We start from the raw sequence: 12,676 nt of genomic DNA on the forward strand, positions 1-12,676 counted from the left end.
ACTATACTCTATATTTACAACCCTAAGAATAAGAATCAAAAGCCAAATCTGGGATATCTTGCATCGCCATCCAACGCCAAACTCCTCGCCACTCCCACGTAATGTAGATATACCGCGATCGGATTGTATCAAGCCTTAGCGGCGACGATGCCCGTGAGTGATGTTTGGCAACTCTTGTGGGCGACGCTGCGCTTACTCTGTTGACTTGATCAAACGACCAATAGTTGCTGGTCCGCTCGGCCTGACGAGCCCTGAGTGATAACAAAACCTTCTTTTCATTGTACTACATCTTCCCATGCATCTTTAGTCGGTAGATGCACGTCTCGTTCCCGCCCCAGTTTGAATTCACCCGGAAAACAACCTTGTCCACTCGAATCTCGTCCGAATCAATAACTGCAGTGACCGGGAACCTCTGGATGTTATTCGACTCGTTGATATCGTATCTCCATTTACTGATTCTGTAAAAGTCTTCGCCCAAGAGCTTGTCGTCGGAAAATGCCTCATCAGGCTCGCCACGCCACGCAATCCGAAGGGCCTCCATGACGGGTGCATGCAGTATTCTTCTGTCAGACGGCAGAGCATCCTGTCCTGCAATATTCTGGGGACTCCCTCGGAGGAAAGAAGAAACGGACCAACGGTAGGGCCTCGAACCTTTGCCGACATATCGATACCGCGCCCATAGCTCCATTTCTTGGGGAGCAACTCCTGGCCTAATCGTCGCTGCTTTCGGCAAGTGCTCGACAACCACGTCTTCTGGGATGATTCGCTGCCCCAGAAGAATTGCAAGCTGGGACATTCCTTTACGTGGCGCACTGCACCAGCACTCTCCAAAATCCTCCCACTGAGTCAAAGCTGCAAGAGGTGGTTGTGGTTGCATATGTTTATCGCCCGCAAGCCACATGTAGAAGCGTTGGAACGACGTCAGTTGACGCCCAACCGTGGGACTCGTCATATACGGGTCGATAATCACGCCATGGCCCATCGAGAGGAAGTTCGTCTTAGCCAATTCCTGGCGGCCACCGCTGGGATGCTGGAAGACGGTCGTTGGCGCGGGTATACTGCTAATCTCCGCCCTAACCGATCTCACGTCCCTTGATAGAGACGATACCTGCGATCCCAAATGCACCACTTGGTTGGATAGCGCGTCCAGATCAGTGTTATTGAAACGGATAGCACCGTTGGAGGGGGGGTATGGACGATTATATATCATGGAGCCGAAAATGTAGCACCCAAAAAATACAAATGCCACCATAGAAAATCGGAGGGTCCAATCCACAAAGCCGTCTTTCGGGCTAGGATCTTCCCAATTCGTTGGAGGCCTCCGAGGACTCCCATATTGATCTTCTTCAGGGTGCGACTCCACGTAGGAGTGATCCGGGATGATAGTTCTGGCCGGGGCCTCATGGACAGATTGCTCGGCTGACCCAGAACGCGAAGGGCCATGATCCGTAGGCTCGTCTTCCTCTTCAATAGGATTCTGTGCGAAAGCGAGTCCCGAGAATCGTCGCGGTGGTGCGGTGATATTTGACCGCGTCCTCCTAAGGTCGTCATCATGGACATCCCTCTCGACATTGTAAGATATGACTGAGGAATTGTCTCCGTGCATGTGAGAGTCGAAGGGAACCTCAACCTGGGTCGGCGAGGCTTCTCGCTGCATGATACGAGGATAGAGATGCGTGGCGACGACTTCACGAGGGGGACTCCCATCAGAGGAGAATGTGTGGCGAGTAGGAGTCGACGGTGCTGCTGACGAAGCCTCATCCAATGAAGCCTGCAATTGCACCTCATCAGGCGTCGGTTGTCGTCGAGGCCTCCGTGGGGGAGGGGTTCTCTCGGCACTGGATTTTCTGCGCGACCGCGTGCTCACACTGGGGCTGTTGCTGCTTATTTCTCGTTCTTTGGCGGTTTGAACGGCGTCTTCAATAGAGTCGGCCATTTCTTCCAGATTCTTATGCGGCTTTGCAGCTAGCGTATGCGGGAGAATCGGAGTCGAGGAGGAACCATAGGCGAAGGACTGCTTCGTAGGAATATTAGGTAAAGCAGAACCTCCCAGACCGGGACTCAACCTCGTAGAGCGGCGCGAAGGACTGCCAGAGGAGGCTACAGCCCCGGCACGCCTGTTAGCAGCTTTCTTGGGTGGCATTTAAATGCTTTCACCTTCGGACGAGAAGGATAATAGACAGATATATCCTTAATCTCAAATCAGCGCAATCCAAACTAGACATCAAGACAGAGATGGTTCCACATACAGTGTGAGGATGATCATCAACCGCTATCGAAGCAGGTTGTCGATAAGATTGGGAATGTAGGTGTAAAACTCGAAAATAAAACAAGTAGCTGTAGCAATCTGGAGCGAGAGCGCGAAATAAAATATCCAAATAATTATGCTCCAAAAGACGAGGTAACACTGCGACTTGAGTAACACCAATGTCGTTTGCGATGGGTGGAAAGGTGAAAGAACCGCCCGCCTGGTCCAGACAAGGCAGCCGCCACCACCCCAAGTTGCTTTGTTCTGTACTGGAAAGTAAAGACGACAAAAAGGAAGAAAGAAAATCAAAGCGTTATATCCAGGAAGGGCCAAGTCGCAGAACGCAATTGGCAGCGTCGTTGAAAGAACAGCCTGCCGACCGGTTTCTTAATGGACGGGATGGATAACACCGCGCGCGGGGCCTCGACGCGCCAGCCCGTGTAGACATACAATTAGCGACAATTATATATGGTAATGTATGCAATGCCTCATCGCGCAGCAATTGAGACGCGTTTAGATTAGATGCTGGCGTTGGGTGGTGCGCTGCCGGAGAAGATGATGTACGCAGACAGGAAGAAACGGAGGTGGAATGTATGGGGAAACACGTATACCCGATTGGGTAAAGCTTGATCCTGGGAAGCTCTCGATCAATGACGGTGACAATAAAGACACGACCAAAGTATTACCTGGTGGTTGGCTTTGTGCGCTTCGTGCTATTTTTACTCCAGGAACAGGTCTGTTCAAAATTTTGAATCTTTGTCATTCCGTTTTCAAGTGAAAATAATATTGACAACGAATTTACAATCCGACCGTAAGACAGCCATCCCATCCTCTTCTATCGTACTCCAAAAATAAAAAGTTAATATACAGGTGCCGATGTAAAGACAATCACCGACTAGGGACATAATAATGACGAGTACGTGGCCAGTTTTACTGCGTCCAACCGAGTCGTATACGCGTGACCTAACAAGTCCAGGCCGCAACGATTCCATCCTTGCGGCCTTCAATAAGGAATCCATCCTTGAGTCGGACACGCTCGACAGTTGCAGGGCCTGGTACCGATCCATCCGCACCAACTCCAGCACCGCAGTCCCAGTGGTGGCCATCGGCCTTGTCGTAGACCTTGACGACATCCTCCCCAGCGGCGGCTGCAATCCGCTTTGTGTCAAACATCATGCTGGTGATCGGCTTATCGTAACCATAGGCATCGTAGATAGATCCCATACGAAGGTCCCATATCTATACCGAGTTAGTATTCGGTTGCACAGAATAGAATAGAAAGACAGAAGACACATACTCTGATACTGCGATCCATGCTTCCTGTCACCAAGTGTACATCGTCGAACTGCAGGCACGTCACTGGGCCAGTGTGCCCTACGAGGCTTCGGTGGACTTGCCCGCTGCGCAAATCCCACAGCCTGACCATGCCATCAGCAGTACCACAAGCCAGAGCGGCATCAAAGCATTGCACGGCTCCCACAAAATCGGCAGAAGCATCCGGCAAACGTCCAGACGGGCGCCACTGCGATTCGCCTCCGATCGAAGATGCCTGAGCAGCGGCCCAAAGCACATCCAGTGTCTGCACGCAGCGGCCCTTCACCAGATCCCATTGCCGCAGCGTTTTGTCGGCAGATCCGGATACTAACGTATTTCCCTTGAAGTGCAGTGCCGTCACTTCACCCACATGTGCATCCAAGGAGTAAACATGACAATCCTCCAAAGAGGTCGTTTGGGAAACTACCATAGCATCGTCGGCATCATCTCCTTCGCCGCTACCGTTGACGCGGTTGTCTTTATGAGCGGTCCGGGCACGACTCAGGTCCCAGAGCTTCACAGAAGCATCCATGGAACCGGTCGCAACAACATTGTCCTCAATCTGAAGGCACCGGACAGAGGCATTGTGTCCTTCCAAGAATCCTGTACAGCGGCCGACGTTGAGGTCCCAAACCCGAACAGTGTCGTCCAATGCGGCCGTGATCATGGTGCCAAACGGATAGTCAAAATCGATAGCCGTGACGACGTCGTTATGTGCTTGCATTTCCTTTATTTCAGAGCCCGGCGCGAAATGCTCGTGTAGAACCGGCATGGATCGTTTCCCTATAATCAGTTAGCCGTAACTCCACGCCTAAGTATAACAGTCGCATACGTATTGATCGATGTTTTAGACTCCGCGGTGAAGGTATTTTCTGGTATATTGATTCCGACATGAACGACGCATCCATGGCCTGATCCTCCGAAGAAGCAGGTTCTTCATTGCCGTCAGACGCTGGTGTGGGAGCCTCGTTTTGTGCAGTCTGCGCAGACTCCTCTTCCATATCCTCCAATTTATTTTCGATTTCATTAACTGTGACCGAGTTAGCCAGACTACTCACGGCTGTTGGATATAGAACGCACCCTCGTGCTCAAGCTCTGCCTCCTCCATCTCCAACCCAGCCAAGCGATCCAAGACGATCTGACGCATTCGATGAAAGTTCGCAATCTTATTATCAATGTCAAGAATCTCAGAGCTGCACATGTTCTTTCGAACGCCCATTAGCTCCATCCGTCGATTCAGCATGTCCCGCTCTTTCTTCATGTCACTCGAAGTGGACGGAAGGGCCTGCGTGTCGCCCTCTTTATCTTTCAACAGCTTCTTCGACTTCGATCGCCCCCTGCGATGTGTCTTTCTATATTCTTGGTCATCCTGTGTGACCTGAAAGCCTTGGAAAAGCGAGTAGCTGCTAGAGTCGTCAGGAATGTTCTCAAGGAGATCATCAGGGAGAGACGAGAGGGCGCGAGATTGAATTTCGGCAGTCGATAATTTGGAGCGAACGAGGTCGGTTGGGGTCGTTTGTGCGAGGGCGAACACTTTGCGTTGTGTACCGGGGCGTCGCAACTCGCGCTGGATATCTACCATGGCGTTTTGAAGATGGGGGTTGGTGGTCGGATCGCCGGAGGGGCCCATCAAGTGCCCAGCAGTTGATGTGACCTTTCTCCCGAAGGCCTCAATATGCCGAGACTGTTCAAGCATTGTCCGTTAGCTATAGACTCGCGAAGTCTCAGTGGCGAGTAAAGAGGGGGGAGGTACGGTAATGCCGGTTCCTAGGAGCCCGTCACGCTCGACAATGTCTGATAGACCGGAGGGAGAGTCATCGCGGCGGTGCTTGTCCATCACACCGACGAGAGTATTTCTCTAAGGCCAAATCGACATACGGTTTTGGAAGCAAGTTTGGCGAAAGACACAAGCGCGTGGACAGATGTGGTCGCTTGAGGAAGTTCTAAAGGTGCACGCGACGTTTACCGCGGCGCCGGATCCCTACAATTCTGTGATTTTGCCGTTCCATACCGCAAACAACCGCCCAGCAGGTCATTTGCGCTTTTGCCCAACACTTATTTATTATTTTAAAATTCTTATCAGCTAGGATGTCCCTGTTTCATAATAGATAAATTAAGACCTGTGACTTGCCTCGATGTTATCGTCGTGGAGATGCAAGCCACGCAAATCGTCGGAGCTCATCGTTTGTACAGGTGGGATTCTATAGGTACTGCTGAAGCAGGAACTACGATCGGACATTGCTAGAGATATAGCACAGAGCCTCTTATAACCTAAACGCCAGACTCAAGACCACCACGGGCCGCGTCGTACAGAGCTGTGCGATTAATGCTCTTAATCGGACACTCTCCCATCTTCCGGGTTCCCGATCGCCAGCGGGAGCTCTTGACGAAGACCGACCATTTTTGATCCACAACTCATCCTTCGGTATTGACAACCCCCAAGAGACTGTCTCCAGCAGCCGTCGTGAGGGTCTCATAGACCGTGTTCTTCTCGGACGTACTCACCATAACCATGCGGGCTAGGTCAGCTGGCGTCTTGTTCCGGTGTACATTGTGCAGAATTGTAGCCCTCGGGTCACTTCCTGCCTCTAACAAATGCTTAACCACTTGTCCCTGGAGATTGTATGCGGCGTGATGCAGCGCAGTCCATCCGTTAGCACTGCTAGCATTCGGATCCGCTCCAGCCTTAAGCAATCTCTTGACCACAACCTCGCGTCCGGTTCGCACCGCAAGAATCAGGGGAGTGCTGTCGTTAACTGTCCTAGTGTCAACAACCGCTCCCTGGTCCAACAGGAGGTCAACGATGCTGAGGCTTCCGTACTCTGCAGCCCAGGAGAGTGCTGTCCGGCCATGCTGGTCCTGTGCCTCTACCGCAGCTCCATGATCGAGAAGTAGCCTGACGGTGTCGTCGTGGCCGTTCAAAGCGGCCAATAGCAACGGTGTCTTCCTATCCATGTCTTTTGCTTCACGGTCCGCGCCCCGCTCGAGTAATAACTTGGCTGCTTCCGTTTGTCCGTAGCATGCTGTTAATGCCAATGCAGTCCGATCATACTGGCCTTTTGTCTCGAGATCAAGCCCGTGGTCAACAACCGTGAGCAGCTGCTTCATAACACCCAAGTGTCCTCGCGTGGCAGCTATTATCAGCGGCGTGTCTCCAGTCATATCCGTCACTTCGGTATATGGCCCTGCCTTCAACGAGTTCGCAGCCGCGCCATCGATACCGCGCTGAGCGGCCCAGAACAACACTGAGCGGTTGCGGCGTTTCACGTCATATTGATAGAGGGACACATTGAAAGTATTATAAAGGTAGCGACAGGTGCGGACGAGGGCGTTTATTTCACGTTCAGATTCCTGATGATCTATTATCAGTTGCACTAGCTCGATCGGTAAGTTTAAGAGCTGTGTCATTTCGGCAAAAGGGCCAGCGAGTTGAAAGTGTTGGTCTTGACGAGCGTGAAGATGGCGGCGCGAGTCAGGCCTGATACTAGTAACTCGTAGCGCTTGGGCTAGGCGGTGCTTGCTGCCCTACAAGGGAATGGTCATTCGATCAAGGCTTCCTCTTGTTCAAGCCCCTCCCAGCCTAGATAAACTTGTGAAATATCTCGTCAATAATTCCGAAGACATCACGCTTGTTTTTGGAGAAAACTGGCGAGATTGAAAGAGCCAAACACCAGAGGACAAGGTCGGACAGAAATTCTGACATCCTCTTAATAATTATGCAGGTAGTTCAGAGATCCGCCCCCAGCACTAAACGGCTGAATACGCATGATGCATTCCATGTCGGGATGAACAAGACGGGATTTTAAGACAGCTCCCGGTGGCAGGTCCCTTCACAGACAACAAGCAGGAAAATCCGTGCATTATTGATTCATAATTGCCTCCACTCTCTTCTCGGACCAAAATTGTCGGTATTGCCTTCTCTGGTGTCACCCTCAAAGTGTCAGCCATTGGCGTCGGATTCGTCGTTCCTGGGAGAATAAAGTCAGACCCGCCCCGCAGCTCAACCAAAATGCCTTCCCCCCCAAATCTCGCTCCTCCCCGTCCTGCCAGCTTTGATATCTCCCCTTCAACCCAATAACTAGACGCTGCCTCCCACCATGGACACGGCAATTGATCTCTCGGATGCCTCCAAGGCCCTGGACCTCGCCAACATCCGCTTCCAGCTCATGTAAGACCGCAGCGACATCGGAGTCCCATACCCCGCAGAAATCCCCTCAATTCTCTACGGCCCAAAAAAGCAGCAAAAGACGAGTCTCGCAAAGCAAAGCATAGCTAAGCTAACGGTAAAAATTAAACATAGCCGCCTAGAAGACACAATAACCTTCCATCTCATTGAGCGTGTTCAATTCCCCCTAAACCCGACAATCTACGTCCCCGATGGCGTCTCAATCCCCAATGAACATATCAGCCTCATGGACTACCTCCTCCGCGAGCAGGAACGCCTTCAGTCCCGCGTCCGCCGCTTCGAGTCCCCCGACGAGTATCCTTTCTTCCCGTCCGCCCTCGAAAAGCCAATTCTCCAGCCCCTCTCTTACCCCAGGATCCTACACAACAACGACGTGAACGTGAACGAGGTAATCAAGCAGCGCTACGTCGAGGATATTCTCCCCGCGGTGTGCACAAGGTTTGGCGATCGCGGCGACCGCGGCGAAAAGCAGGAGAACTACGGGTCCGCGGCGACGTGCGATGTGAGCTGTTTGCAGGCGCTGTCGCGGCGTATTCACTTTGGGAAGTTTGTTGCGGAGTCGAAGTTCCAGAAGGAGACGGAGAAGTTTGTGGCGCTGATTAAGGCCGAGGACCGCAAGGGCATTGATGACGCGATTACGGATGCGAAGGTTGAGCAGAAGGTGCTCGAGAGGTTGGCGCTCAAAGCGAAAACTTATGGCACGGATCCTGGGTTCCCCGACCAGTCGGGGCCGAAGATTGATGTTAATGCCGTACAGGCTATGTACAAGGTAAGCACACATCGTTCTGTGTTCACTTTTGGAGAGTAAGCTAACAAGGATAGGAATATGTCATTCCTCTGACCAAGGTCGTGGAGGTAGAGTATTTGATGCAGCGCTTGAAGGGCACACAATGGGAGTAAAGTCTCCCCTACTTCGGCGTAGTCCGTTATGCAGTAACGACGCATGTAAACTAATTCTTAGTTCGGGCAAAAAGAAATAGAAAACTTTTGTCTTGCTCTATCATGGCCACATTAATCTATAAAATCATACCATAAATCAAACGTCAATTATACCGGCGGCTTATAGCACTCCGCCATATTCGTAACCGCGCCTGCCAGCTTCCCAGCCTCGAAAAGCATCAAACTACCCTTCGTCATAATGCCCAACTCCTGGAATGCACGTTTCGAATCCGAGTGTCCCTCATCATGCTTATGCGACCAGTCGTATCCACCCGTACACAGAGCGTGGCGCTCCAAGATCTCATCCTCAGGGTGGAAAAAGAACCGCTCTCCCTTCCCGGCAGCGGCCTTCTTCTTTTTCTTCTGCGGCCGCGACTCCTCCGCATCCAGCTTTGACTCGACCTCCTCGTAGTTCTTAGACACGATTAGGTAGTGCGAGAAGTTGCATGGCTTTTTCTCCTCAACCGAGTCGGCGATTTCCTCCTGCAGCATACTGTACATCGGCGGGACGACCTCGACCGGCATGTTGATGAGACGCTCCGTCAGGATGAGTCCGATCGGCGGGATGGGTGTTTTGGAGAGGAGTTCAGCGAGGGGGACTAGGGAGGGTGTGCTGCTGGCTTTTCGTTTCACATAGGCAGTTAGGTCTTTAACGCCGGGGTTTTCCTATTCAGTTCAGTCAGTTATCCTATCTAGGTAAAAAATAAAAAAAAATAAATAAATAAATAAAATGCAGGATTTGGATGCAAACATACACTATGCTCTTGCAGATTCAGCACCGTCAAAAATGCATACGGGTCCGACTCTTTCCCATCTGTTTTCACCGTTGAGCCAAGATGAGGCTGTGAGATAATGAGATCAGACAAGGCAGAGAGGTCGATGTCCTGAGAATCGACGTCGAAAAGCTGGCGGATGAGGTGCTTCAGGCCGTGGAAATCGATCTCTTGGAAGTCGAACCATTCGAAGTCAACGTTGACTATCTCCATGTCCTCGTCTGAGTCGCCGTCGACGTTGGGATCTGTGCCACCCATGGCGACGTCTCCATCCTTGATTTCCTTGCGCTTGCCCATCGTTATTGTGTTGTTTGCGGGGTTGGTGAGTGGTGTTGAAGGGTTGGACTTGGAAGTGAGGGGAATCGATAAAAAATTGTTGCTCCGGAATTGTCTTTCCTGATTGGGTGCAGATCCGTCAATCTTCCACTCTTCAATAAATAAAATAGTCTTAGTTGATTTCGCTTTCTTCCACAGCTTCTCAATTGGAAGAGGACCAATTTTTAAAATATGCATGGTTTCAACCTGGTGAGCTTTTACTCGTATTTTGAAATCATGACGACCGCTGGGTCCCGAAACGGCCGACAGCCATTGATCTACAGTGCTACTATACCACTCTCACCAGTCCATTTCTGAATCATTGAGCCAATGCTTATGGCACTAGGTACCTGTAAAGGCCATGGATAGTAGTCCCAAAGTACTGTCTTCCAGGTTTACCTTCCGTAGTTCAAATTTCAGCAAGACCAACATACTCTTCAAAGCTAGTCTTATATGCCGTTCTTGGACCGAAAGTGCTGCTATGGAACAAATGCAATTGACTTGGTAACCCATAGTAGTTGGCTTTAATGCAAACTCCTCTATATCACCATCTATACCTAACCCTCTATAACAGCCAGTCTACACATCCTTCTCCACCTCTTCAACAGAAGGAACCTTATCCAACTTGATCCCATAAAACTCCGCGACAGTCTTCACACACTCAGTTACAATCCTCACATCCTCAATGGGAACACCCAACCGCCTAGTCCCACGAATATGCCAATGCGTCTCATTCGGCAGATTCTGGCTCATAATCGCCGGGAGCACAACCATCTGCGTATCCAAGTCATCCAGGACCTGGCGATCACTCAAAAACAACCCATAGGTAATCTCCATGCTTAGCCACGAGAAGTCCTTGTGCGCCGCGAATAGATCCAGCGTCGCCCCGCTGTTGCGCGCATAAAGCTTGTTGAACCAGCCGACCCCGCGCTCGTGGTTCGCGGCGTCACAAGCCCAGTCCTCCCGCGTTGGTGCGGAGTAGTCCTTATCTTCTTCCTTTTCGACCTTGGCTAGGGATAGGATTGCTTCGATTGGCTTGCAGACGCCGACGATTATGACGGATTTAAAGAGCGCTTCGCGGAGGCGTCGGACTAGCTGCTTGCGTGCCTCGGAGGTGCTATAGGCGGGCTGCGAGGTCAGGTAAAGGTAGAGCTGGTCTGCGCGTTCGGGGTCTGGGCTTGCGGCGAGGGTGGCTGTTGCGAGGATGTGCCATTTTTCGGCGGGGATGGAAGTTGCCTGCGCGAAGCGGGATTCGAGAGTTTGGAAGAGAGTTTGGTAGCGGGGGTCTACTGAGGGGGTAGCCATTGTGGATAGATTCCGTGGGAAGAGCTGGCTCCGGCTTTTGTGAAGTTTGGAAGGCGTGTGTTGCAGTGGAGGATTCAGAGGCCTTTTGAAGGCGAGGGGTAGCGTGTCGGTGAGAAGGTGATGGAGTTGCAGATGGAAACGGGGCAGCGGCAGTCGGGCCATTCGGGTATTGATCTCGACTACTCTGACTGCTTTGGAGGAAGAGCTGTTTTGTCCGGCGAGATCCGGTGTAGCCTATCAGTTGGAGTAAATTGGAGTCGTGGTATGCAGCTGGAAGTGCCTAAGACAGCTGTAGGATGTCTCATCATTTCCAAATTCGGCAGCTGGATAGACCATGATGCTTAGCGTCAAATGGCAATAAAGGAACAAGCATCGTGTGGATAATTCTTAGATCGAATATTATAGAGTTTGTAGAGCTTTAGCCAGCTGCGTTGGATTTTAAGCTTATCGCTGAAATTCTCGTAAAAAAGACATGCGGGGTAGTACCGTATAGCTTCACTTAAATAGCGGGCAGAGGCATGGAACAACACAGCAACGGTACTTGCAATATCTCGGAGGATTTTTGAGCATCCGCCCTGCCAAGTACTTAATCATTTATCCAAGTCAACCCCAGCCAGCAAGCCTAGCTCCAGAGCACGCGACACCAAAAACGTCATAGAAACATAGCTCTGCCCTGACCGGCAGCTCCAAGAAGCCAATTTTAGGAAACGATCGGATTCCAGCACCATCGAGATCCATTGATGACATTCACGGCAGCAGCCAGAAAGCAACATTTGACAAGGAGTTCTCGCTCGCAGGCCCCACGTATGATCTCAGTGCTCCAGAACGTCAACTATGATATAATGACATCACCTCCTCAACGTAACCCTATATAGACGCTCTCCGGAAGCGTACCATAGCTCTTCATTCACTCACTCAACTTTCTCTATCCCATTTCCATCTGTATACCAATCTCAAAACCTACAGACATCAAAACTACAATCATGTCTCACTCAGCTGCCCAATCATCCGTCGGCAAGGGCGCCTTCTACGAAGCTGGCGACCAGCGCAACGTGCCCCAGTCCGAGATCAAGGAGCAGCAGAAATACGAGCAGGGCGAGAAGGGGAGCCACTCCACCCTTGACTCAAGTACGTTGTCACACGAGAACCAACTTTGAGACTGAAGAAAGCAAGAACTAACAGCTACTGTTCCATAGAGGACCAACGCTCCATTGCAAACCGACTCGGCGCCCAGAGCAACGAGTCTGACCCCTCACATCACCACAACCGCGATATCCAGCCAGAGGCGGAACTCAGCAAGCAGGATCCTGTGAAGCCGGTATGTTTGCCTTCAATCACCAGATATATTAGGGTTATGTGCGTGGCTAATAAATTATGCAGGCCAAGCTTCACGGAAACGAGCCATCAAAAGGAGCGAAGATTGATAGCGAGCTACAAGCAGATGATGAGCAGCGGTTGAAGGAGAAGGGGATTAAATAGATCGTTTAAAACGTGAACTGTATGATATGATATAATGAAGATTGGATTGCGACGCTAAGCTGTTGACCTCATGGTTGGGTTCGCTCTATTATATCCCAGGTTGTAATATACAAAAGT

General features: G+C 51.1%; 7 protein-coding genes across 7 annotated transcripts; 2 read left to right on the forward strand and 5 right to left on the reverse strand.

The window, feature by feature from the left end:
• Positions 1 to 283: 283 nt before the first annotated feature.
• Positions 284 to 2,143, reverse strand: ASPSYDRAFT_54814 (uncharacterized protein; the record flags this gene model as incomplete). Its single annotated transcript, XM_040848917.1, has 1 exon — positions 284 to 2,143. The coding sequence occupies one exon, from the start codon at positions 2,141 to 2,143 to the stop codon at positions 284 to 286; it is 1,860 nt and encodes a 619-aa protein (XP_040705657.1).
• Positions 2,144 to 2,982: 839 nt separating this feature from the next.
• On the reverse strand, positions 2,983 to 5,503 carry mdv1 (WD repeat-containing protein). Its single transcript, XM_040846079.1, has 5 exons — positions 5,316 to 5,503; positions 4,643 to 5,246; positions 4,395 to 4,592; positions 3,546 to 4,345; positions 2,983 to 3,487 (listed from the first exon to the last, which is right to left on the reverse strand). The coding sequence occupies exons 1-5, from the start codon at positions 5,397 to 5,399 to the stop codon at positions 3,212 to 3,214; spliced, it is 1,962 nt and encodes a 653-aa protein (XP_040705658.1). The 5' UTR covers positions 5,400 to 5,503; the 3' UTR covers positions 2,983 to 3,211.
• A 687-nt stretch (positions 5,504 to 6,190) lies between these two features.
• ASPSYDRAFT_97261 (ankyrin repeat domain-containing protein) lies at positions 6,191 to 6,796 on the reverse strand (the record flags this gene model as incomplete). The annotated part of the gene is made up of 1 exon (XM_040853231.1): positions 6,191 to 6,796. A coding segment is annotated over one exon (606 nt), but the record flags the coding sequence as incomplete, so codon positions are not given.
• Positions 6,797 to 7,659: 863 nt separating this feature from the next.
• On the forward strand, positions 7,660 to 8,648 carry ASPSYDRAFT_144890 (chorismate mutase ARO7; the record flags this gene model as incomplete). Its single annotated transcript, XM_040841478.1, has 3 exons — positions 7,660 to 7,730; positions 7,863 to 8,517; positions 8,571 to 8,648. 3 exons carry the CDS (start codon positions 7,660 to 7,662, stop codon positions 8,646 to 8,648), a joined length of 804 nt encoding a protein of 267 aa, XP_040705660.1.
• Positions 8,649 to 8,795: 147 nt separating this feature from the next.
• ASPSYDRAFT_144687 (protein-transporting protein BCP1) lies at positions 8,796 to 9,757 on the reverse strand (the record flags this gene model as incomplete). The annotated part of the gene is made up of 2 exons (XM_040841455.1): positions 8,796 to 9,353; positions 9,443 to 9,757. 2 exons carry the CDS (start codon positions 9,755 to 9,757, stop codon positions 8,796 to 8,798), a joined length of 873 nt encoding a protein of 290 aa, XP_040705661.1.
• Positions 9,758 to 10,259: 502 nt separating this feature from the next.
• On the reverse strand, positions 10,260 to 11,339 carry ASPSYDRAFT_40418 (uncharacterized protein). The gene has a single exon (XM_040846080.1). The coding sequence runs from the start codon at positions 11,078 to 11,080 to the stop codon at positions 10,355 to 10,357; it is 726 nt and encodes a 241-aa protein (XP_040705662.1). The 5' UTR covers positions 11,081 to 11,339; the 3' UTR covers positions 10,260 to 10,354.
• A 629-nt stretch (positions 11,340 to 11,968) lies between these two features.
• Positions 11,969 to 12,603, forward strand: ASPSYDRAFT_40420 (uncharacterized protein). The gene is made up of 3 exons (XM_040846081.1): positions 11,969 to 12,208; positions 12,277 to 12,398; positions 12,461 to 12,603. The coding sequence occupies exons 1-3, from the start codon at positions 12,064 to 12,066 to the stop codon at positions 12,557 to 12,559; spliced, it is 366 nt and encodes a 121-aa protein (XP_040705663.1). The 5' UTR covers positions 11,969 to 12,063; the 3' UTR covers positions 12,560 to 12,603.
• The last annotated feature ends 73 nt before the right edge of the window (positions 12,604 to 12,676 follow it).

This window comes from Aspergillus sydowii, assembly GCF_001890705.1.
Source record: "Aspergillus sydowii CBS 593.65 unplaced genomic scaffold ASPSYscaffold_2, whole genome shotgun sequence".
Classification (NCBI taxonomy): Eukaryota; Fungi; Ascomycota; class Eurotiomycetes; order Eurotiales; family Aspergillaceae; genus Aspergillus; species Aspergillus sydowii.